The following is a 27,138-nucleotide window of genomic DNA, read 5'->3' on the forward strand; positions in this document are numbered from 1 at the left end:
AAAGCTCTACAGACTGCTGTGTCACAGTAACCTTCATTAAGAAACAAATCCATCCTATCCTACCCTTCCATTCATAAACACTGCAGACTTTACACAGTTCTTGTTTATGTAGACATTATTTATTATTATCATAATGTCAATATGATGCTATTAAGACAGATTTGGCCAAAATGTTTATAATTTATAATCTGTGCACTCTTAAAAAAAAAAGATCTGGAAATCAAAGGAAAAAAAGTTGAAGCAGCCAATTTACTGTATATTTAAGAAATGACTTTTAAGCTATAGCTTGAGAAAAAAGAATACAGACAGGAAAGCACAGACATTGAGAGTGTAGGAAGTGTTGGGGGTGACCTTTTTTTTTTTTTTTTTTGCAATGTAAAGATGCTTCATCATAGTTGTCCTCCTATCTCATCTTCTCCCTCTCTGTGTCTTCAGGCCATCTTAAATTATGGTCGCAGGGTCATAAAGAGATCTTCAGCCTGGTTTTTAGCCCTTATTGTAACCAGAGACCTGACATAAAGAGGTTGGTACAGTACTCACAGCATATGCGGGACTTATGTAGAATATAAAGTATGGAATAATTTTTTTTATTTAACTAACGAGAAAAAAAGGTTTAAAAAAACAACGTCACAACATTTTTTCTCTTTATTTAGAGCAAAGAACGGTCTAAATTAGATTATTCATTTAAAAACTGTCAAATGTATTACAATGAGGCAGCGACATAAAAGACAGTGAAATCCGTCAGTTGTATTCAACACTCCGGCTTGACTTCTGTTCATTATAGCGCACGTTGCGGTGTCTAATTAGACGCATTTTATGGTCATCATTTGTAAACTAGTTTATTTTTAGGTCATTCAGCAGTCCAGTACACAAAGCCTATACTTAAAGCGAGGCAACAAAGATGACCAATCTTTTTTTTCTTTTTTCTTTTTTCTTTTTTTAACTCCTAAAATATTAATAATAGTGTTTTATTTTTATCCTCGGTTATATTTGTGGCTGTTATTCTAAAGATGAGCTGGAGGTCAAAGCGCGCGCTCGTGTGTGTGTGTGTGTGTGTGCGTGCGTTTTCTTCTTCAACACTGACCGGTGGTAAAAGTCAACATGATGTTTGCACTAAATGAGCCGTTATCCTCCCTTTGACCAACACACACACACACACACACACACACACACACACACACACACACACACACACACACACACACACACACACAGACACACAGAGAGAGAGCGAGCGAGAGATTACATCAGAAACGGACTTTTCACTGACATTTTCACATTTATCATCACATCCTGCGAACAAAAATGAAGACACATAAACGGTCTATAATAATATTTTTACTCGCCTACAGATAATAATTACAACCTAATGGTTACATTTAAAGTTTATAAAAATATTTAACATTAATAGTTAAACAATTTGCCGTTTTTATTTTTTAGTGAAATAGTGAAAAATATGTATTGACTGAAAATCATGTCCGCTTAAAATATGTAAGACGTTGGGAGTTTTTTTGATGATATTTAGATATTTTTTCCGATATGTGGATTATAAATCATACCTGTAAACTAAGAACGCTTTAACCTTATAGGCCAATTTTACTGCACTTATACGGGTTCAATTTTATTAACAAAAATTTAAAAATAGTTTAAAATAATAGGAAGGAAAATAAAGTAATGGCACGGTAGGCCTTAAAGCCTAAATCCACGAGATTTATGGCCACGCGGGCCGTTCATCCGCGCGCGACAATTAATCTGCCAACTATTTCAAATGTAAACTCCCGTTTCTAATCTACCGTCAAATAGAATTAATACATAATTACAATACAATCTAATCTGCGGGACAAGTTTTACTGTAAAATGAAACTGCAGCACTTTTTATAAAATCCATTCCTGCCCGAGGCCTTCTCACCTGTTCGTGTCCAGGTGAGTTTTAGGGTTTCACTGGGTGTTAGCCAGTGTGTTGGGTTTTATTTTTTCGATTAGAAACGTCTTAAAATAGCTGATGTGATGAAAAACAGCTGTCATATTTCAGCAATGAAGTAGATTTATAGCTTTAGCACATTCTCAATGGGATATTATGGGATGGTTTTATCTCAACAAGCTGAAATACAGTTACACAATTCCATTTTTTCCATATTGGCAAAATATAAGATTTTTTTTGTTTTAGTCACTGAGGTCAGAAATGTGTTTTTTTTTTTTTTTTACTCCTGCATATCTGTGTGTGTGTGTGTCTGTGTGTGTGTGTGTGTGTGTGTGTGTGTGTGTGTGTGTGTGTGTGTGTGTACTGTTCAGCCTACAGTAAATGAATGAAGTCAGAGGGCTCCTGTCCCTCATCACCTCCTGACTCCACCCCCTACCCTCCTCAGACACACACCCAAACACACACACACACACACACACACACACACACACACACACACACACACACACACACACACACAGACAGGGGCTGCTGCTGAGAGCGTGGAGGGAAAAGAGGGCTACTCCTCCTCACTCCTCCACTCCTCTTTCTCCATTCACAGAGAAAGCTCTGAGCAGACCCTCTCTCCTCCTTGAATGGACTCCATCTCTCTGAGCTCAACACTCTCTCAACCGTTGTGGACGGAAAACTGAAGATCCCAGCCGACATCTCTTTTTCATTTTTCTTTATTTCCTCTCCTTTTTTGCTCGTCTCTCTCGCTGCTGAGAAAAAAGTTGACTGGTGTGACTTTGCTGCTTCGCCATGAACTTTAAGGAGTTTCCAGAGCGACTGTGTAGTGTCGTAAACAACTGACAGGCAACAACCGAGCCAGAGACGACTTGTGAAAGACTCTTAAGGATTTGAAGGGTTGTGGCTGTTTTGGGTTTGGGTCTGGGCCAAAGGTCAGTCACACACGCGGGCTTGGAGGTAGGCAGGTAGAAAAGGTACAAGGAGACAAATCAAATTTAAAAATAGCCTACCTTTGTCCTCAGTTTTACCCCTGGACCACAATGGGTTCAGACGTCCGTGACCTAAACTCCCTGCTGCCCCCAGTCCCGGCGGGCCCCAGCCCCGGCTGCCCGGCCCTGCCCGTCAGCACGGCCCCTCAGTGGGCTCCCGTCTTGGACTTCCACACGGCCGCCTCCCCTTACTCCTCCCTGGCCGCCTCTCACACCTCCCTGGGGCCGCACTCCTTCATCAAGCAGGAGCCCACCTGGGGGACCACGGGCGACCCCCACCACCTCGACACGGACCCCCACTGCGGCCTCAGCGCCTTCACCGTCCACTTCTCGGGGCAGTTCACGGGCACGGGGGCCTGCAGGTACGGGGCGTTCGGGGCGCCCCCTCCTCCGGTGCCCCCCACTAGCCAGCCGCCTTCCGTCGGGGCCCCGCATCACCACCAGCCCCCCAGCAGGATGTTCAGCAACCCGCCATACCTGACCAACTGCATGGACACACAGTCCACAGCCCGCAACCAGACAGGTAGGGCCGGAGGAGGATGATGATGATGTGTGTGTGTGTGTGTGTGACAGTGTTGTCTGTCTGTCAGTCATAAAGTCACATCCTCATTTTAGTCCCTTTTGCCCCCAGAAGATTTTGAAGCACACTCTTCGTCCCTTCTCCTCAGAAAACTTCACTGTGTGTGTCCGAGCGGTTCTCATCACGCCCGAAAATTCATAATCAGTCTGTGCAGAGAGGCTGTAGACCAGTTTTAACTTTTTAATTTGCAGAAGTTACGTCGGTCAGATTTGTGAGTATTACACCTGAAGTGTACGAGCCACACGAAGATAAAAACAGATCAACTCTATTGTAGAAAAATAATTGAATGTGGTTTAAATTGGCCTCACTGCCCGGAGGCCTTTATTTCACACTGCATCACTGTGATAAACAATTATTTAAAACAACACAGATTACTTAGAAATACAATTAGAGACTTGAAAATGAATTGAACTTATTTATTTTAGAGTTCTGGGTAAATCCAAGTATCTCCTACTGAGGAATATTTTTTGTTTAGTGGAAAATGTCACTTCTTTTAAGTTATGGGATGACTGCAGAAAAAAAAAAAAAAAAGCCAGGGTCTCACATCCCAGCTGGTCCGGGGTTGTAGGTTAACTGCTTACTAAGCTACATATGTAGCATCCCAAATGTCTCGATAATGATTCATACAGCTGAGCAGGGATGGTTTCTGCGAGCGTTGTGGAGGATGGAAGAATTCATGCTGAGGCCAAAGATATCTACGCCTGTTTGTAGAAACGGCTCATTTAAAAGACAGAGCACAGTTTAAAAAAAAGAGCGTCTTAACAATTGTAACCGTACATGAATCTGTGTTCATGAACTTGTTTTGACCCTCACTGCCTCACTGGGCTTTGAATTAGAGTCTCTGTGAGCCTTTCTGTTGTTAATCAGAATTTATTAACTAATACTGATTCATTAATTCTTTTTCATTTTTTAAATTTTACTTTAAAAGGAATAAATATGTAAATATGACAGTAAAATATAAATGAAATGTTTATTAGTGTAGTGTAAAAACTCTCATTTTATTAGAGCAGGAGGGATGATCCTGCTATTTTCGATCAGTTATTTCCTGTATTGAAGCTGTCTACAAAAAAAAATCCACTAACAGCTGATTTTAAAACTTTACTAAAAGGAGCAACCGCCTTAACACTAACTGTGTCAAACTAAATGAAAATACAGTGTGTAAAGTCAAATGTGTGTGGCTGTGAAATTCACACACACTCTTTATTTCATTATTTAACTACACCTGATTAAAAAAAGAATTAAAATAACAACATTTAGATTAAATTAAATGTTAACTAAATGAATGAGGTGATATATATCCTGCACAGTATGATGCTGACACTGAGAAACTGCATCAACTTGAGCAGAAATTGATTTTCTCCTGTTGTATGAATGAAACAAAAAATTAAGTTCACTGAATTCATTGTAATTTTTTTCATTATGGGTATTAGAGTCTGGAGTATTTCTAACACCTCCTCTGCATTTACAAACCATTGCTCTAATTCTTTAATACCTGCTGAAGAAAATAACTGAAAATAATCCAACGTGGAGGTATAGTCTGTTACCTCATATGTAACGAGTGTTAATAACACTTCTGTAGAAGGAGATGAGATTATTTTTAGATAAAAGCTTCTTCTTTTTTTCAACTGAATTGAATGGAATTTAGTCGAATTGAAAGCACATGTTTCTTTGCCCGTTTTAATTTATTATTAGTGTATCTGCAACATAATACATGCTACAGAGTCACAGCGAACATGTAAGTGAGCTGAAATGTGCCAAAGTTCAACAATGGGGTTCAAATACTCGACGTTATGTGTTAACTTTGGGAGTTGTTGTTTTTTTCTCTTTTTATGCTGGATAATGAATCCGTTAGTGGTCACCAATCAGATTAATTAGTAATAACATGCTTATCAAGCAGATAATTTAGGAATAACATTACAATCAAAGAGCTGTGCCGACCTCTCACCTGTTTATCTGCCGCCTGCTGTGGCTGGACGAGCGCAGGCAAACAAAACTCACAGCAGGACTCAGGTCACACAGTAGAGCTGATAGCAGATCAGGGTCACACAGGGACCATCACATCACATCACATCTAGCCACATTCCCCTCAAGAAGGTTCTCATTTTTCGTTAGGCTTGTTGGAGGCCAAATAATAATGATTTTAAATTTTGAAAAGAGGCACGTTTTTATTTTACAGCACATGTAAGAGTTAAAAAGCTTCTACAGGTCTGCATGTTTTATCAGTTAACTGCACCCAGTAGCAAAACATCAGTGAAAATATGCTGAAATTTGATCTCGTCACATATTCATGTAGCCGACAGTGTGAGAGACAGCTGAAGTGTATAAAGACTGTACTCTTACAGGAGGATAAACATACCGTCAGGTTGAAAATGAAATGAATACGAGGGAATGCAAGTTTTTGGGGTGTTTTTTTAAATTGCAAATTTGCACAAATTTCAATGATAAAGGTTGAAATTCTTCTGGTGTGTATAAACAAGACTGAAAATTCAGGAAGTAAGGGGGAAAAAAGTGTCTTGGGGTATTTCCAGACTTTGGGTTTTCCAGTTGAATACAAACTGATCTCATCACTTGTCACCTCAGTGCTGCACTTCAAGGCAACAAAAGTATCACCACACACAATCACCACACACACACACACACACACACACACACACACACACACACACACACACACACACACACACAGAGAAAAGTCAGACAGGGGTGAGTGGAAGATAAATGAAGATGCTTAATGAGGTTTTTTTTCCTCTTCTCCCTCTCACTCACCCATCCAATCCACCTAGTTAAGTCAGTGAAAGTGCTACATTTTAATTGATGAAGTGTGTGTGTGTGTGTGTGTGTGTGTGTGTGTGTGTGTGTGTGTGTGTGTGTGTGTGTGTGTGTGTGTGTGTGTGTGTGTGTGTGTGTTCATGCGTGTGGGTGATTTATGGGAGTTTGTTGTGCCCTTTAGGTCAGTCTAAGTCATGAGTCAGGTCTGGTGTGGGGTGTCAGGCACAGATCAGGTCTCCTCCAAACAACAGTGTGTGTGTACATAGGCGTGTGTGTGTGTGTGTGTGTGTGGGTCCAGTTTGAAGTGCATTTTTACAAGTCTTGATATCATGTTGTTTGATTTAACCAAATTTAAGAAATAATTGTTTTTACCTAAAGAGACAGACTACATCCATTTTATATATTTGATTTAATTTTTTAAAGGTTGTCCAGTAAATTAAATCCTCACTTGAGAGTTACTACATCTTTTAAAATAGCTTGAAAATATCTGTGGAAACAATTCTTCTTATCCGTAGTATAAACTCATTGATGACAATTATACTCTATTGGCTATAACTGTCAGAGCAGAGGAATAAAAGGATTTTTAAGGGTTTAAAATAAACTTTATTGGGCCTCTGTGACCCACCTCTGTTCAGCAGTGACTTTATTCGTCGCTGCTTTTTTTTTTTTTAATGCTTCAAGAAGGTTATGCACATTCCTACATGATATCAATTGGCAAAAACAATCTCAGGGGAAAAAGGCGCCCGTGTACTGAAGTAATGCTCATAAAAAGACAACTTATTTTGTACAATTATGATGTTTTAACTGATGAAGATGTAAAGTAACCTGGAAACGTTACAGTACGTCTTCATACCTGATGATGATGTGATGTCAAAAGGTCGCAGTTGTAGTCAATAAATCATATTTCTGGGATCTTTTTTTTTAAATGAGCTTGGGTATTAAACATTTGCTCTCATATGCAGACAGGAAATGATGCATTCATGTTTTAAAAAAATATTTTAGACATTTTATCCATCTATTTTTAATGTGTGAGTCATTACACACACATCACATAGGTGCAAGGCCTTTAGAAAGAAGCATCAATGATAAAAGGAGGAACACCTCCACACCTACTCCAAGCCATTTAATAATAATTCTTCATGTGATTTTAGCTGTAGATGAGATAATTCTCACTGTAATCAGGAATATTACAACACGACACAGGCCTGCTGTTGACAGAGTTTAGGAGGGGATGTGCATTTCAAAGTAACCTTCCTTCTTATTCTCTGTGTCGCAGGATACGGCGCGGTTGCGTTTGATGGAGCCGGTAATTATGGTCACACTCCTACGCACCACAGCTCGCAGTTCTCCAACCACACCTTCAAACACGAAGACGCTTTAACTCAGCAGAACACCATGGGTGAGTTTTTGAGTGTATGTGGCACATGTAACATCACAATAATAGATTTTTTTAAAAACTCTACATTTTACAAATATATTGGGTCATTTTTGCCCCTTTCCACAGAACCTTCATGCTTTCATTGTATTGTGCATGATCTAAGTTTAAAGTGGGTTTAAATCTGCCTTATGACTAAGTCTTTATGCCTATATCAGATTTGGGATGTTTCTATTTGGGTATCTATTTTTATCTTTCTGAAGTTTTCTTTAAGAAAAAAAACACAAAAAAAACAAACAATGCTTGTGAATAAGAACAAAATCAGATCTTTATGTGTATTTAAAGCCACAGCTGCATCTGTATGGCAGCCTCCATGGCCCTCACCTAGGGAGTGTCTTGTCCCTTATTCTGACGTCTCCACAGTGACCTTGCCTGTCGAAGGTATAAATCAGCCACATCCTGACTCACAAACTCCCTCTTCTTCTCCCTTCATCCCTTCTTTCATCCGCCTGCCTATCCCCCTTTAATCCCTCCTCCGCGCATGTTATTGGTAAATATTTATATGTGTTTGTGTCACCTTTTTTTTTTCTTTTTTTTTGTATGAAGTCGCCGCTGTTTCTGCCGATCTTTACGGCAAAGATAACCGGGCAGAATTGGAGCTGAGAGGGATTTTGGAATGTGGAGAAATGTCAAGGGAGCCATTCACTACACTGCTGGGGGAAAGCAGAGACAGAGAAACATGAAGCAAAGGGTCTTTATTTGTGGAAGAAAGTAGCAAAAAAAGAAAAGAAAATTGGAGAAAAATAGGAGAGGGCAAGAGAGGGCAGAGTTAAAGGGATGAGATATGGTGGAAGTTTAAAACACAACATCTACTGCATGTGAGTCATGGATTTCAGCCTTAATGGATGCATGCAGACACTCAAATGCATTTGCACGTATGTTATTTATTGTGTGTGTGTGTGTGTGTGTGTGTGTGTGTGCGTGCGCGTGCACAGTAGGTGAGCAGCAGTATCCTGTACCCCCTCCTGTATATGGATGCCACACACCTTCAGACAGCTGTACAGGCAGCCAGGCACTGCTGTTGAGGAATCCTTACAACAGGTAAAACACACACACACACACACACAGTCCTTGCACATGCATGTACAGTAGCGTTCCCCGCCTCAGCACAAATCTATTTTCATAACCAACAAACATGCAACAATTAAACCTGGAAATTTCTCTGAAACCATTGTCGATTGTTTCGTGTCAAACTGCAGTCATTCGGGGAAAGGTAGCAGGATGCGGTTTTGAACAGGGTGTTCACCTTCAGGACAGGTCTGTCTGCCATTGCGGCATCCGCTCTGTTTTTGTTCTCCTTCCTCTGGACTCTTTTTTGGCTGGTTCAGTTCACTCTGCCATGAGAAGCGCGGATTTCTCTCACAAGTGCTTTCAAAATCCTAATTTCTGACGTTGTGTGTATGCAAATTAGTAGCTAAAATTGTTATTTATCAGATACTGGCCCTTTATGCAGCCCCTCAGTTCAGATGACATTGAATGAGTGGAAACAAGGAAAAGCATAATAGGCCTCCTTTAAAATCATGGTGCCACTTGAAGTCAACTAACAGGGGCAGGAGGTTTTTATGGAAAGTGCTTGATTTAATGACTTGGAACATACTGAAAAACATATTACAGATCAGGTTATTCTGCTTGCCAATGACAGAGCTATGCAGACTAATCATCATTATTTTACTCTTATCATTTACCACAGTTTTTTTTTTTCTTCTTCTGGCTCAATACCTTTTCAGATATTTGAGCCATAAACAGTTGATGAGTTGTAAGAATGAAATAGTCCCAGTGCTGCTCATCATGCTGACCTTGAGCTCCTGGCTTTAACATCATCACATCTACAATTAAAAGACTGAAGGAAAGCGTTTGGGAATGTGTTTTGATAACTTGCAAAGTGATGGATAGCTAATTAACATTGGATAAGTATCAACGTTTTTCAAAGTTTTAAAAAATGGTTAGATGGAATGAAGCAGAAAATAAACTAGTTAGAATAAAACTTGCACTGACAGCAGACTGCTTTTCTTTTTGTTGAGTTACATTAAGCTATTTTCCAAAACAGTGTGTGATTTTCCTCAGTAGATTAATGACTGGAACGCTCCACTCCAGGAATATTTCCAGTCAACAAACTGCTGGCTGTCTGCTGAGAGAAAATCACATTTATAAGCTTTTATACCTCTCATGTTTTATTAAATCACGTGTCCTCCTATATCTGTTTGACTTTTAGATTAAGCATTCACTTTTCAAGCAAGGTTACAAAACCAGAGTATAAGATTTTACAAGGGGCATCAAAGTTTCAGGGCTTCGATTTCAAACGATGCACTTCATACCTTCATTCTTCGTTTTTTAGGTTCCTCGTGAACCTAAAAGAAAGGTTGACTTGGAGCACAGTTTCAAAAACAGTCAACCATTTAAAGCAATTTACTTTACTAAACTTAAGTCTTTCAAAAAAGTTTTTTTTTTAAATGATCCAGTGTTGATTTCTTTCTATTCTGTGAGGTTTTAATGTTGTAAAACTCAGATTTAGACCAAGTAAACAGCCATTCTTAAAATATATATATCTTTACTGTGTGCCGATATACATGCAAACACATACAAAGGTTGTCAAATTTATTATACTATAGTATGAGTTCAAAAAAGGTTCTCACACTCCGGTCCACCAAAAGCTCATCACGACCAGCTCACCTCCCGCCACATCCTGTCTTAATCTTTACCCCACCCTCGCCTCCTTAACCCTCTGACACACAACCAAGAATTCAGAGGAAATATTGCACAATTTATTCAAAATATCAGAATGTGTTCATTGCATCATTTGAAGTGAAATAATATTGATAGCGAAATAAGAACATTTCCCGAATGAAAAACGATCAGCTGCGATTGACTTTAATGGGCTGAAAGGCCTTTATCTATCTTTTAGAAATATGGTAATAAATTATTAACAGGTTGTAATAAGCTCCTCAGAGTGAGTCATTTTAAGGAGGTGCACCTTTGCGGTTTGCTTGTTGTTCTGTTTCTAAATGAAACATTCCTCACATTATACTGACACAGTGTTTTCCATCGATGGAGGAAAAGAAGGAATCCTCTGTGGTGTGTGTGTGTGTGTGTGTGTGTGTGTGTGTGTGTGTGTGTGTGTGTGTGTGTGTGTGTGTGTGTGTGTGTGTGTGTGTGTGTGTGTGTGTGTGTTAGTGTTTGAGAAAGAGAGAGAGTGAGAGAGATAGAAGGTGAACATGAGTTTGGTAGTCTGTGAGTCTTCTTTGCCATAAAAATAACTGATATCTGCTCAGCGTTCGCACACACACACACACACACGGCTGGGAAGGCTCATTTGAGTTGCGTCAGTTGCCTAATCTTGCAGCCTGGTACCAACAGGACTGTATTTACTCTGCAGGCCGTCAGCTTGGCCTGCTGGAACAACATGAAATGAAAACATGCTGAAGTCTTATTAATCCATACAGAGGGAGAGATATACTGACACACACATATAAAAAGAGAGAGAGACAGAGAGAGAGAGGGAGTGAGGGAGTCATCATTAAGATCCCATATTGGGCAATTTGGTTGCTGCAACAGCCAGACAGATACACATGTAAACATACAAGATACAATGTTGATAAAATAATATATATAATACTTATAATGTTGGGTACCTATGTGACTATTCAATAGTCTGACTGCACTGGGAACAAACTAGAATTTGTAACAATTGCTCCTAATCTTTGGCAGTGTGTAGCGTGAGCCTGAAGGCAGAACTGTGAACTCTAAGTAGATTGGATGATCGCTGTCTGAAAGAACATCGAGAGCTTCATTTAATACATTTTCGTTCGGCTTCTTTGTTGCCTTAAAGTATTCATGCACAGTGTAGTATCAGTCAGTGAACATCAAACATGAAGTCAGTTTCAGTTCTGACTATTATTCTAGTAATGAGGAATCAGAGGGAAATAATTATTTGGAATACAGAAGTAGACTCTCTCTATCTGCACGGTCCAGTCAGACCAATAGTAGGAAACCTCCAAAAATCCCACACTAGCCCTCTGGCGTTTGAGCCACAGTAGCAGCATGTGACGGTCCACCACTTTGGTCCAGAGTGAAATAACTCAACCGCTATTGGATGGATTGCCATGAAAATCTGTACTCTATTTACAAGGTCCCTAGAGGACGATTTAGACTTTGGTGATCCCCTGACTTTTCCTCTAGCACCACAATGAGATGTTTTTTATTGAAATGTCTCGACAACTATTGGATGGATTTCAATGACATCTGGTACACACATTCATGGTCTTTTCAGAAAGAATTGTTACAACTTTGATCCCCTGACTTTACATCTAGTGCCTCAACATTTCTGTTCGTCCAATACTTTAGTTTATGACAACTTGCTGCAAGACCAATGACATTCCTCACCTGTACTTTGTGTTTAGTGCTAATTAGCAAATATTAGCATGCTAATTCGCTAAACTAAGATGGCGAACATGTCGATATGATAACTGCTACGTATCGACATGTTGGCGCTGTGAGAGTTAGATTCCTGCCGTTAAGCTACATCTATGTTTGTAAAGCCATAGACGTTGACGTGGCATTGGCCTCTGAATCATACGTCAACGTTTCCACCATATTGGACGGGGCAAAACTGGCCTGTAAGCAAATACAAGTAAGCGTAGGAACTGCCATTACAAAGAGTCATTTTTATCTTTAAGGGTTTATGATCTACGTGCGTCTCACATTCTACATGTCCATTAAAGTGACATATCTTTCCTTGGATCTTCTCTTGATGATATTCTGTAGTTGCACTCTTTTCGTTGTCAGTTCAGTGATGGAAACTATCAAGGTCTTTCTAATAATATGTAGAGAAAAAGACAAACTTTTCCCCTCTTTTTCCTTCCTCTACTCCCCTCCCCATCCCACATCACCAACATCGGAAAAACACAACAGCCAGACAAAAGAAAGAAAAATAAAGAAAGAAAGAAAGAATCAACATTAAGAAAATAATATGTAGATACACACGCATACATACTGACATATTACATTCTAAAAGTTCATTTTGTCTGCATTTACATTTTCAAAGTAATTCAAGAAAAGTTGCCAGGCAACAAAGAATTAGTGAATTGACCCCTTTATAGTGTATCAAATCTTTTCTAGTTGAATATAGTACATGACCTCTCTCACCCAGTGTCCATTTACAGGTGGTAATGCTTCTTTCCATTTTTGTAATATCATTCTTCTAGCTAAAAGAGTACAGAAAGCAGTTTTCTTCTTCTGTTTATTCCAGTGAAATGGTACCTTGCTGCAACAGGCTTCTTAGGAGCTAGAAGGGATTTCCCCTCAAAGATCCACTGTACCACTCACTGTCTGTTTAGGGCAGAAAATTGGACCATGGTGTTTTCATTAAATGGATGTAGGCTGAATCTGTGATGGGTTCCATCACTCAGCAATAGAGAAGAAAAGTAGACTCTTATTTATTTGAAAATGTCATAGATCATTACTTTAAATCTTGTACTCAGCCTCCGTTCCAACAATATTTCAGCAGAAATACCATTTGTGCTCTGCTGGCTGCGTGCCCCTGCTGTACTGTAAAATAATAGCTGTGTAATGAGCAGGGTACCAGGCACCACATCTACCCCGTCCAGACTGTTGCAAGCCTGCAGGTGGTGTGATAGAGAGGCTGTGGTGTTAAGGGGTGAGAGCTATAAATCCAGTGTGTGTGTGTGTGTGTGTGTGTGTGTGTGTGTGTGTGTGTGTGTGTGTGTGTGTGTGTGTGTGTGTGTGTGTGTGTGTGTGTGTGTGTGTGTGTGTGTGTGTGTGTGTGTGTGTGTACACTTGTGTGAGTGTGCACATGTTTGTGGCAGCCTATTTAATCACATGGCAGGTCTGAATAATGATTGTGGAGTCTGCTGTGTTTAATGAAAGATAGCTGTTGTGGGAGAATTCAGCTTTCTTGGTTTCTGTCTGAGACGCATTCTTCAACCTCAGCTCCACCTGCGTCTCAGTGTGTGTGTATATATGTGTGTGTGTGTGTGTGTGTGTGTGTGTTTGTGCGTGTTGGCATTTTTCATTAGTGTGCTTCCATTGAGGACAACAAAAGGCAACACAGCGACGCAAACAGATGGTAAATGACAGTGCACTGCGCAGCTCATGAGCTTTTCTTCTACGTTTTGTCTTTCCTCCACAGTGGTGAAAATTTATATCAAATGACCTCTCAGTTGGAGTGTGTGGCTTGGAACCCTGTCAATACACTGGCATCCACCATAAAGAGGTAGGAACTCATCCATCACTCTCTTTGAAAAGCAGCGGCCGGTCAAGTTCATGTAGAAAAAGACAGTAGGAAACATATAGAGTTGATTAGATTCAAGAGAGTGAATGGAGTGATCATTTTGGACCAGAGGAAATCGTGTTACTGCTTCTTATCCTCGCTGCAGTGATGTAGGAGTACTCTGGAGTGTGCTCAGTACACTGTGACACCACTATAAAGCACACTTCAAGGTCCAACTTACTTGAGGCTTTCAACTAGAGAATGCAATAAAACACTGCTTTTCAGCTCGGTGTTGAGTTACACTTGAAGCTGTATTAGTTTGATACATCTATGAGCTGTTTAAATATATTCAAAATCAATCGTGCTATTGCAGGTAGATAGTCTGCTCTTGAAAATGCTGATGTTTTAGCATGTGCTGTATGTTTGACAAAAATTGTAGCAGCCGGATGTTTAATTGATGTTTTTGATGCTCCTAAATGTCTCTGGCTCGATCAGCAGATTGTTAAAAACATACAACAACAAAAAACACAGTAGAATTTTAAGCATATTTGTCTTTTCGGACTCCGAGCAAAGTTTGAATCAGATTTGGTTCTTGTACCTTTAGATGTAGGAGATTGCGATGAAATTTGTTTTACACGTTTAAAGTCATTCTAGCAGCCCCTAGAGGCTGTGATGTTCATTACATGGTCAGAGGGTCATCTGGGAACCACGATTATCCGCAGACAGCATTTCTCTAAATATTTAAAATGTGACATTAAAGAGGTGACAGGAAACAAGGAGAGAAGCTGATGTGTATCAGATATATATGGTATATGTCTTACACTTTAAGCTGCAAGACTCCTCTCACGGTAAACTTCATGGAAACACATCTACTGTTTGAACCAGCTAGTCATACTGAGAACATGTTGTTTAATGTAGAACTGACAGAGGCACTAGACAAAGGTCAGGATGTCATTAAAATCATTACAAATCATCCTCTGGGGACCATGAAAGTACATGCTAAACATTTTTTTATGGCAATCTGGCGAGTAGTTGTTGATATATCTGACTTTGCAGCAAAGCATATTGTGTAAATAAATAAATAAATGCATACGAGATCACAAAAATGTTTATTTTATTACTTTGGATAATGCTAGTGTCAGTGCTTAGTGTTAAAACATGCATTAAAAAGACAGCAGGCATGTTAGACTTTTGTCAGATACTGGTTACGTTGTATAATGATTTAAAAAGGTGGTAAATAATGCCTCGTGACATGCTGTTCCACCCGTCCGTCTCTCTCTTTTTCACTCTCAAATTTAAAGAGAAAGCAGCCAGGAATAATTGCGGAAACATGAGCGTCCGTTGTTGAGAGGTTCAAACCATTCAGCAGCGTTGTTCTGTGTTGTGTGTCATCGTGACCTGCATAGCTGCACGCCGGTCAGCGTCTGTGTCGACTCACAAATATCTTTGGAGCCAACAGGCATTCATCATAGTTAACAAATGAATGTGTGTGCGTGCGTGCGTGTGCATGTGTGTGCGTCTTACAGAGTCGTGTATGTGCACAAAGGTGTGGTAGCAAGAAGGAATGTGTACGCTTTGTGGGGTGTTGCTGCATGGTAGCGTGTGCACAGAATGATCGAGTGAGGCTCATTTAAAAGCATATTATTATTCACTTGGTTTTAAAAGCCTTCTAGCAAACATACACTTGTGTTTTCTCGCTCATGTGCTCTGAGAAGCTCCTCAGAAATAGCAGATGAAAGTGTACGCTTTGCTCTCAGTCTGTCTGTCTCTGCTTTTTTTTCTCTTATTTATTATGTTACTCTTCTTTCAATATGGGGCAGCAGTAGAAAGAAAGGGAGGTGAGGGAGTAGTAAGGATGAGGAGGAAGTCAGTAGAAGACAAGGAGATAAAGAGGAGCGGGGCGAGGAGCGGGAGATGAGGGAGAGGAACGGTAAGGGAGTCGAGCTTAGAGAGGAAGAACAGATAGGCTGGGCATTCACGCTGAACACTGAAACACAGAGCCGCACATCACCTGTGTGCACTGCTCAGTGTGAATGTGAGCAGTGTGACGATTGAGATAACGCAGCCTTGTCTCCTAAAAAGTAGATTTATACAGTGTATTACTTAAACGCAACAGCAAACACAGACATTATGTTTATAGAACATTTATCTAAAAAAAAAAGTTTTTTTGACAACATATTTATTTGGTTTTCTCTAAAAGATCAGCTTGTTGCAACTAAAGCATGACTAACTTTTATTAAGTGGTTATGTTTAGGCACAGCTGAGACAAGTCAAGGCATGTTTATTTCATTAACGTTTCATTAAAACACCATTATCTTGTTAACTTTAACCCTTGCGGCTCATTCGGTGCATTTTTGTCTTTAATATTTTACATATTACATCACTTTTGTTATATTTAGGGTAATTCCTTCAGAACAGCAGCTTTTCAGACTCAGAAAAATGTCCATTAAGGGTTCAAAAGGGCTGTGAGGGGCTAATGATGGGGATTTTTTTTGCAATTAAATAGAATTATTATGTTTTTTGGATTTTTTTAGACCACTACTACTTGTCTTTCTCCTGTATGTATTTATTATTTGTATGTTTGGTTGAATTTATTAAATTTTTATCTGTTTAGTCAAGTCATCAGTGTGGATATTAGTGCTTGTTCTAGTCAATAAGGCAGTTTAGATGAGTGTTGAACCGCTGTCAGCCTCCATCCTCCTTAATCACAGAGAGGACGCATCATTTAAAAGGAGGGGAAAGAGTTTCATGGAGGAGGCTTCCCAGTCACCAGCCAAGATGCCCTGGCTTGTACATTACCTGCACATTAAAAAATACTAAAAGAGTGAATGCACTAACTGTAAGTAAAGGAACAAATGATTTACGCCGTGAATACCGCTGACGTAGTCTCGATGTCTCTCCTGTCCTTGGGAACAGCGAGGCAGACAAAGAGCACCTTATGCTGTATACTGCACAGTACATTCCCATTGCAGCGGCACAGGATGCAAACTCCCATCCTCCTCGTTTGGTTAAACGGACTGAAATATCACACGTTTCATAGACAAGAGCTTTCTGTTGCCGCGTGTGTTATCATAAGAAGATACAAGAGGCAACACTGGCAGCTGTGTCGCACAGAGCAGGTTTTGTTCTGCTCTTCAACACGTGCTGAAATACTGAAAGATGTTAGTGTCATATATTATACTGTTTTTGTTGCGGCTAGTGATGAAATCAACAGAAGATTAATGTTAACCTTTCTAATCAGAAAGTCAGTTACCAAAGCGAGACATGTTCCGCTTCTCTCACTTTTTATGTGTAGTTATGTTTTATAATTATTATAAATGGGTTTTCGAGTTTTGCAATGTTTGTCGGAACTTTAAGATTTCAAATTAATAACTGTATTTTAATGCTGCTGTTGCTGTTTCACTGCTTTCTGCAAACACCCACCAGTTACCCGCTGCTGCTACTCTAACTGACGAGATCTATTCACAAAGTTCCTTAAATGAGTCAAACACACTCTGACAACTAAACCTCCAAACTATAACACTCCATTTCTTAAGTCATTTTGCCTGCTATGACTACACATTTTTTATTTTGTGTCATTTAACGCACGTTGTAAATTCAGTCGCCAAAAACAACTTATAAGTTTGGTTGGGTGGATGGTTAGATAATTAAACTGCAAAAGCACTAAACAACCAGATATTTTTACCCTCACATCATTTAAACCCAAACCATCATCTTTCCCTTACGCTAACCGAGAGGTTTTTCTTCCTAATCCTAACCAACAGCATTAAATGACACATGAAGAAGACTGAAATGCATAGACATGACACACAATAATGTCCTTAATAGTGTCGTGCTATTTATACCCCATCTCATGGTATCACGTCGTGTTCTACTGTGACAGCTGTCAACAATACTAAATACTGTTGCCACAATCATGTTTGATATTAAAAAGATGATGATATGACAGCCTGCTAATATGTGGTCAAATATAACCTGTACAAATACTATAAATTACTGTAGCGGTGATTACAGCATGAAGTCAACCTACACATGTTCCTGAATGTATCATGTGTAGGAAGCCTCTTCCTGTATATATGCCAAACAGCCTGTTTATTGGAGCTGCAACAATCAGTCGAGTAATTGATTCCATTATTAAATTAATCGCCAACTATTTTGATAATTGCTTAATCTTTCGGAGTCATTTTGAAAGGAAAATGTGAATATTTTTTCTTCTATGACAGTAAACTGAACATCTTTGTGTTGTGGACAAAACAAGACATTTGAAAACACCATCTTGGGCTCTAATCCAGAAAGTAATTGACTATAATAACAATAATTATTAGTTATTACTGTTGATTTTGCATCAGCGGTTATTGTTGCAAAGCTCACATTTCCACTTGAACTTACTGTACAAACAGTAGAGTACGTAAACCAACACAACTTTCCTCTCTAAGATTCAGCTGGATATATGGTACTCTAAAAAATGTCATCATGACTTACATCTGTACTGTCAGATGACAAATGATTGGTCTGTGTTTTGCGTTATGGGCTCTATGTGACAACATGAACATGTTTGAATAATGATGCCCTCATGAACCTACCTGCACACAGTACACTCACTTAAACAGCAGTTCATGCTCTATATTTCTGCCGCTGCTTGTTACATTGTATGGATTTACAGCACTGAAACATCTTGTTATCTGATGTCTGCTTTACGTTCATCTTACTGTATGTGGCAACGGTCCATGCGGAAACCTTCCTTTCACCTTTGCGTACACTCACGAAAATGATGATCTTGCACTGAAAAAAACAGCTGTTCAAAAAGTGTTGAACCAAGCGCTGATGCCAAATTGATTTTTACGATCTCAATTCATTCACCTGATGAAATAATGTGAATAATAATCATCACTCCGTGTTTCCCCCCCCCCCCATCTCCTGTGTGTTGGCAGCCATGCAGCAGGCTACGACAGTGACCCCAACACTCCCATGGTGTACAGCTGCAGCACGCAGTACCGCATACACACACACGGAGTCTTCAGGGGCATACAGGTAAGACTCACACTGTTATAAAGCGTAAACAAGATCTATACGTGTTACTCCTTTAATGTTTTAATGAGTGGACTGAGGGAGATGAGGAAGAGGAGGAGGAGGAGGAATGGAGGAGCCTGATGCAATGACCAGGCGATGCTAAGAGGAAATACTGATAGGTAGCAGAGCACAGATTAACAAACACACACACACACACACACACACACACACAAAGAGACACATTGTGCACATGCATGCACAGAGATTTTTTAAAAGGCTGCTCTAAAGGCCAAGAGGAATCTTTTTCCACAAATCCATTAGCAGCTAAGAAACACACACTCTCTCTCTCTCTCACACACACACACACACACACACACACACACACACACACACGTAGGGTTACACTGGGTAAAGATACAGTTTCCATACGAGGATCAGCACGTTAATAAATCATTAGATTTTAATTATTGTCTGTCAGCAGCTCTAAAGGACAGGGAGCAAGAGATTCTCCAGACCTGCTCTTAGTCCACAGCAAGACTTTTTGGGATCTTTTCGTTCTTTCTCTGCAGGGCCTGCTTCATCATTCACCCTGCTCCTTTTTCTTTTCTTTTTTTCTCCTTTTCTTTTTTTTTTTTTTTTACATTGTTCATTGAAATGGATTACACAAAACACACATAAGAGGGTTGGCGCAGGGCAAAAGGAATAAACAAACTCTTACTCCTGTGTCTTTTAAAGTATAATTGAAGAGCTGTTAAAATGCGGGAGAACAGATTGAGTAGCACAGTGATGCTTCGCTCCATCGTTTTTATTAGAGGGTTTACACTAATTCTCAGCACTGCCAAAGGAAATACGGCTGACAGCCATGGAATTTCATTCTTCATTAATGTTTTCTTTATGACTTCAAAAAAACAAAAAAAAACGTATTAGGCAGCTTGTTAAAAACTGAACTCCATGATGAAGAGACTTGTGTCGGACATGTTGAATCACAGATAATTATATCACTCTGCATGTCAGGGGATCGCAAGATGCTGCTGGATTAGTTGTCGGTTACTTCAGTATCGGACTTAAAAGTGTCCAAGGTTACAGAAATAACTGGTCGTCGATCCTTGACTGCTTTTCACTGAATGAATGGTGATCTGTTTGATCTCGCTGTCATCTGTCAGTCACGGTTGTGGCTCATTGATTCCTGGTGTTTCTGACACTTTGTGGCTGCGTTCACCCTGCGTGATTTAGACCAGCCTCATGGACTGAAGTGCAGCCCAGAGTTTCTTCTTCAGTGCCGCAACATTAGCGTAGCAGCACTGGAGCCTGGAATTGTAATTCCACCGGCGATCCGGAAAGATTTTGGACAGAATGCCAACTCTACAAGGAGACTGTTTCGACTGAGGAAGTGAGGAAGGAGGGGTGTAGCGCGCCACAGACTACGGAGACAGTAGCCGCTTCGTATTCCTCTGCCCTCCATCATGCTTGCCAACGTGCAGTTTTTAAGGAATAAAATAGATTAACTACAAACAAATGCAAAGTTTCTGTCAGATTTTATGTTGTTGTATCATTTCCCTCACTAAAACCTGGTTTAAAAACCAAAACTCTGACGCTGACATTGAAACTGAAGAATTCTGGCCCCTAGATTGTGACGCACACCCAACTGGCAAAACACAGGGAGGGTGTGTGCCTGTACGTTAACACCCAATTGTGTAAAACTGTGGTCATTAGAGACACCGTGTGTACCCCTGATATTGAAGTTTTATGTGTTTTACTTCGACCACTTTATTTGCTGCCCGGATCCCCATAACTCTTTTTGTCACAGTTATACAAGTGATATTCACAATAAGGCAAATGTGGATAATACAACAGCAACTGTAGTCATAACTGTGCAGCATCTACAGACTATGTGTCCCAATCATGGGGAATTTTAATCATTACTTTATTTTGTTTTATATTTATTTTGTTTTATTCCAGTACGTCACCTATTCAACAAGACAAAGTATTGGATCAGTGTTAATGCACCATTAGAGGAGCTTATAAATCTCTTCTGGGTTTGTCCGACCACAGCACTGTTCATTAATCAATCAGCCCTGAAGAAAGGGAAAATTGTGCACAAGAGTCGTTCTGGTCTGAACTAAAGACTCTACACCAGAACTGAAAAACTGCTTTGAAGGTACTGATTGGGATCAATTTAAAGACTCCTCTGACCTAGATGATCTCACAGACTCGGCCTCTACGTACATTGTTTTTTGTGAAAATACGGTGTTTTCTCACAAAACCCACTAATAATCCCTGGATTAGGAAATGGCTAAAACATACAACAGGTCTTAATCAGTAGATGATGTCTTATTATGAGGAGAGGAAGTAAGGAGGGAGGCACATAAACTTGTTAAAACACAGATAAAGCGCGCTAAAATCAGGTAGAAAAGGAAAGTGGAGGTTGAGCTGTATAAAGGGTACTGAAGGTTGGCTAGGAAAGGAATCAAGTCCATGTTTGGGATGCAGAACCAGGAGAAACCTGATGCTGAATTGGCAGAAGAGTTAAACAAATTCTACTTTTGATTTGATATCTATGATTTCAATGATGAACTTTCTAATTTTAGAAATGGGCCTGCAGGATTAAAATTGATGAGGTGGTTACGTGAAAATCCTTAGGTGGTATTAAAGACAGGACAAGCTCTAGTTCTGATGGCACAGGGGGGAAATTATTGAAGTGTTGAGCCTGGCAACTGTGTAGTATTTTTTCATTTATTTTCCAGTCGTCATTGGACCAACAGAAAGTTCCTGGCATGTGGAAGGAATCTATTGTGGTGCCACTGAGAAAGTTTAATTCTTTCAAGGCACTGAATGATTATCACTCTGTGGCACTTACATCCCTTATTATGAAAACATTTGAACATATTGTCACATCTGAAATTTGACACACAGTGGATGACATGTTAGATCCCTTACAGTTTTGCCTACAGGGTACGGAGTTGAGTGGAGGACGCTATAGCTACTCTGTTAAATCTCATACTGAGGCACCTGGGGGGGAAATATAAACCATGCACGTTTGCTTTTTATTGATTTTTCTTCTGCTTTAAGTTGTATTCAGATTTTAGTACAGTATGTTGGCTCTGACTTCTTAACAAACAGATCTCAGAGGGTCCGGGTTGATGGAACTCTGCCCAGTAAACTCTCATCTTCCACTGGGTCCCCTCAGGGCTGTGTGCTTTCGCCACTTTTATTCATTTTTTATACAAATGAGCGTCAGAGCATTCATGTATCAAGATTTGTTCTTAAGTATGCCGATGACTATCTGATTGTGATTCCTCTGAAGGGTGTGGAGCAAGATCATGACCCAGTCCTTGATGAATTTCTTAACTTTCTGGTTTCTTACCATTAAAGTGGAGTTTTTCCTCGCCACTGTCGCCAAGTGCTTGCTCATGGAGGAATGTTAGGTCTCTTAAATAAAGTAGAGTACGGTTTAGACCTGCTCTATCTGAAAAGTGCCTTGAGATAACTTTTGTTGTGATTTGGCACTATTTAAAAGAACTTGAATTGAATTGAATTGATCTGGTGTGACCAGTCCATCCTGTGAATGAATGTAGCTAAGACCAAAGAAGTGTGTATTGACTTTGTGAGGCCCTTGCTATGGGGATGAGCTAGTGGCAACAGTGAAGCAATACAAGTATTTGGGCATTCACCTAGACGAGAAGCTTAAATTTGATGCAAACACAGATGCAAAATCAATAGTTCAATGTGGACATGACACTGATGAGAGTGTTTTATTCTTCTTTTATTGAGTCTGTTATTTCTTTTTCTGAGTTGCTGGTTTGGTAGTCTTAGTCTTGGGTTCCACATGCTTCCATCAGGATGGAGGTTTAGTCGTCCAAAGGTAGCACTGCTCTTTGTTCCATCTGCTGTTGGTTTCTTACACAAACTATATAACTCTGGATGTCATTGCATCTTTCTTTCTTTTATCCACGATTCATTGTGACAGTGCAGGAGATATGTCTTGTGATGTGTTGAGTATGATGTATGTATTTGTGTTGGACTACTGTCTGTAAAGCAAATTGCCCCCTGAAGACACACTAAAGTTTTTTAAATCTTACTTTTTGAATAAGTAATAATGAAATGAAGTTGTATATAATGTATAAATGAACCATTTCACCACTCTGCACATTATTATATTTCATCATTCTTATTTTACTGTAGCAATTGAAATTCATATGGGCATTTTCCCCCAATTACACTTTTATTTTGTTGCTTTTCATAAGGTTGCTTTTTATGACAGTAAAGTTGTCACCGCCGCCTCAATGTTCGGCCATTCGCAGCCTCTTTTAGCAAGCTGAGCTATGCTACCAAATTTAGCCAGCTAGCATCTGTTTTCTACACCAACAACAATAAATTGATAATGTATCAAACAGTTTCTGCTGCAAATAAACACAATATCCTTTTATTTAGCGTAACAAGGCTACACATGCTACCTAGCTAGCCGGCTAACTTTTTTTTTAGTTGGTGCATCAAAGTGTGCTAACAGCAGGAGCGAGATTTGATTGTTTATTTTCAAATGCATTTTGTATATTTGACACTTACTCATTTAAAATGTGTGTTCTGAGTTTAATAATTCATTTCTTTGTCAGTGTTGACTGGTGTTCGGTTAATTTTGTATTCCTGAACAACATGTTGCACATGAGCTCTTAGTATTGTGCAGTAAGCATTTAGCATTACCTGATGTAGCTACTGTAGATTAGATTCAGATTATTAAAGTCACAGTATACTGTTTCATCATGTGAGAATTTAGGTTGAATGTTTTTCATTTTTACATGGACACTGGAAGTGGCTGTTATTCCAGCATGTAGTCTAATGGTTGTAATGTAGTCTACTTATCAGTACCTGTTAACAGTACAGCAGGGCTGATGCTGGAGCCATTATGCTAAACACCAAGCAAATGAAGAGCAGATGGCTGCAGGAGGGGGAGAAAGAAGGGGTGTGGAGGCAGAGGGGGAGAAAGAAGGGGTGTGGAGGCAGAGGGGGGAGAAAGAAGCGGTGTGGAGGCATAAGGGGAGAAAGAAAGAATGTTTTGGGTAAAGTGGTATAAGGAGGAAACAGCTGAGAAAATGAGGAAATGTGAAGAAAGTGTATACATGTCATATAAGGGTCAGATAGTAAAACTGAAAAAATACAGGTTATGACATTTGAAGGCATAACAAATTAAAAACATGCTATAATTTATTCTCCAGATGAATTAAAATACAAAAGTGGATTTTTTTTTTTGTACCACCATGTGTTATGTCCTGTTATTCTTCTCCTAGAGCGTCTGCAGTGGAGCAGCAGGGTTATAATGGGGCACTCTGGAAGGGGGTCTGTCTAAAAGGCGTGACTAACAGCTCCCTCTGGGCTGCAGTCAGTCTGGGGTCATTTTACTGCTAATTCACATCTAATGAATATATGAGCATTTTATTATAATGATCCCAATGAGCCAGACAGATCACATGCACTTATTTACACACAGGACAGATTTAATTGCCTGTTATCTAAATTAAACTTTACTGGTTCAATTATTGATGTCCAGGGAGAGGTTTTGTTAATTCTTATTAGAGTGGTTTGGGTTTAAATTAAAGTGTTTGGATTGTGTGTGTGTCTGTGTGTGTGTGTGTGTGTGTGTGGTTGTGCGTGCGCAGGATGTACGGCGGGTCCCCAGCATCGCTCCAGCAATAGTGCGGTCAGAGAGCAGCGAGAAGCGTCCCTTCATGTGTGCCTACCCAGGATGCAACAAACGCTACTTCAAGCTGTCTCATCTGCAGATGCACAGTCGCAAACACACAGGTGAAACCAGCAGAAAGCCACCTGCGATGCAATATGACATGTATTGTACATCTTCTGACGTGTGCTTTTGATACCATGACAACATGCTATTATTTCAAAGTTCCAAAGTTTTAAGTTTTAAGCATTTGGAGAGCCAATAAATGATGTTTATTAACCTCAGTGTTATGATCTGTCATTGCCATGGTCATGTTGCTGTGCAGGTTTGCAGATCAATAATTAAACCTTAAAATGATGATCAAAATAAAAAAGTAAAATAATCTTCATTTTAGGTCTTTAAGGGCAAAAACAGCCAAAACATGACTTCAGTTTTCCATTTACCTTTCAACAAAGTATTCAATGTCTCTACTGATTTTGAAACATCAGTATGAAGAGATTGAAATACATCTTTTAGCACCCTTGGTTTATCCTCAAGGCACCCTAGGGTGTTTCAGCTACCACTCTGGGAACCACTGTTGTAGAGTCTTGTAGATGATCCAATACAGTACTCTTTGGTCAATTAAAGTAAGTGCAGTGATGTCTTAAAATGAACATGATTAATGAATGAATATTGTACAAATGTCTCACAGACAAATGTGGTGCTTTTATCATTTGGTTGCCTTTTATTTTCATTTTATGAGGACATTCTTAATGTATCAGTTGTTTTGTTCCAATAACAGTCCAGAAGCCAAAGATCTTAAATTTACTGTCACAGAAGAATGAAAACAAACCCAGCAAATATTCATATTTTAGAAGTTAGATTGGTTGACTGATCAAAAAATCGAATCATTCTGGCTCCTGTAAGCAGTTAAAAGAAGAACAGCAGTGTTACTGTCAACAAAATATATAACTGACCTTTTTACAATCCCTGTAGGTACTGTATGTGTTCCTATGATATCTGAAGTAAGATATCATGTAGGACCAGACATAAAATAATTTCCAATTCAATATAACTCTCTGGGTCCTCTCTCTTGTCTCTCTTGTCCAGGAGAGAAACCTTACCAGTGTGAGTTCACAGACTGCGGCCGGAGGTTTTCTCGTTCCGACCAGCTCAAAAGACACCAGAGGAGGCACACAGGTTTGATTACTTTTCATCTGCCTCTCTGTCTTCTTTATTTTTTCACGTTTTCTCCTTTCAGTTCTTTGTCTTGATTCTCTCTACTCTCTCTCCTCTCCTGTTTGCATGACAGCCATGTTGTGGATAATGCAGTCTTATTGAAGTGCACAGTTTGCATTTTGTGTACAGTGTTGCACCGTACTGATCTCCCCTTAGATGAAGTGAATTAAGGCTGGCCAGACTTTGGCATGGCTTCCCTGCAAGCCTCTGCTCTACTGTATTTTTCTGTATCTCCCTCTGTGTGTTTGTGTGTGTGTGTGGGTGTGAACATGGACTTGTTTGTGTGAACCTGTGTGTGTGTGTGCGTGTGTGTGTGTGTATGTGGGTGCATGCATACTGTACATGTGTTTAGGAGTTAAACCCTTCCAATGCGAGACGTGTCAGAGAAAGTTCTCTCGGTCTGACCACCTTAAGACACACACCCGGACTCATACAGGTAAAACAAGTGCGTAAACTTTTATTTTTCCATTTCTTCTCATCCATTTTGATGTGTGCATATATTACTGTATTTTATTAATATTGAAATATGAACACGTATTTATTCTTATACTTGTGCCATCATGGATAAGATAAAAGTATTTTAATAGTCTGTTTAATCTTCCCATTTCACTTATGATCAACATAATATTCTAATATTTCTTCTATTTTCATTTTCAAACCCCTCCTGTCCTGATTCTCCATCCTCTGTCATTCTTCCACCTTCCTCCCTCTCCACCCATCCATCTCACCTCTCTCCCTCTCAGGTGAGAAGCCGTTTAACTGCCGGTGGCCGAACTGTCAGAAGAAGTTTGCCCGGAGCGACGAGTTGGTGCGGCACCACAACATGCACCAGAGGAACCTCAGCAAGCTCCAGCTGGCCATCTGAGAGTGTGTTCAGTCGATATCACGGTTTTACATGTAAACATCGGGCTTACATCTGTTTATATATTCTGTCTCTGGTTAATCCAAACCTGGTTATCACATTATCAACCACAGCGCCGTCTATAGCTCTGTGTTCCGATACGGCCCTTAAAAAGTTAAAACAGTACTCCTCCAATTTAGCATTGTCAAACTCACAATGGACAGTTTAAAAGAAATATAGCAGAAAAAAAGATATCGTTGTTTTGCATTTTTCCTCTCTGTCAAAACCTGGTGCCTACATTACCCACAAAGCAACTCAGCCACCAATAATTTGGTCTGAGTTGCACATGTGTGATGCTGGTCATGGCTAATTTAGCCTCAAGCAGGGATGGGGACAAGCTAAGTCTGCTGGGTTCCAACACCTGGAAACACACGTTGATGTGGTAAATCTGTGGAACTCCCCTTTAATA

The 27,138-nt window shown here is 39.7% G+C and overlaps 1 protein-coding gene across 1 annotated transcript; it reads left to right on the forward strand.

The window, feature by feature from the left end:
• The first annotated feature begins 2,809 nt into the window (after positions 1-2,809).
• On the forward strand, positions 2,810-26,847 carry wt1a (WT1 transcription factor a). The gene is made up of 8 exons (XM_062420290.1): positions 2,810-3,442; positions 7,545-7,667; positions 8,642-8,744; positions 18,861-18,960; positions 24,591-24,735; positions 25,700-25,789; positions 26,181-26,273; positions 26,572-26,847. Exons 1-8 carry the CDS (start codon positions 2,971-2,973, stop codon positions 26,691-26,693), a joined length of 1,248 nt encoding a protein of 415 aa, XP_062276274.1. The 5' UTR covers positions 2,810-2,970; the 3' UTR covers positions 26,694-26,847.
• Positions 26,848-27,138: the final 291 nt, after the last annotated feature.

Source organism: Scomber scombrus, chromosome 6 (assembly GCF_963691925.1).
Source record: "Scomber scombrus chromosome 6, fScoSco1.1, whole genome shotgun sequence".
Taxonomy (NCBI): Eukaryota; Metazoa; Chordata; class Actinopteri; order Scombriformes; family Scombridae; genus Scomber; species Scomber scombrus.

Bases quoted from the DNA above. Each gene is read 5' to 3' on its own strand.
- wt1a (XM_062420290.1), top strand. From the start codon at position 2,971: ATGGGTTCAGACGTCCGTGACCTAAACTCCCTGCTGCCCCCAGTCCCG. The intron at 7,668-8,641 runs GTGAGTTTTTGA...CGTGCACAGTAG, and splicing joins AACTCAGCAGAACACCATGG to GTGAGCAGCAGTATCCTGTA. The intron at 8,745-18,860 runs GTAAAACACACA...GTGTGTTGGCAG, and splicing joins TTGAGGAATCCTTACAACAG to CCATGCAGCAGGCTACGACA.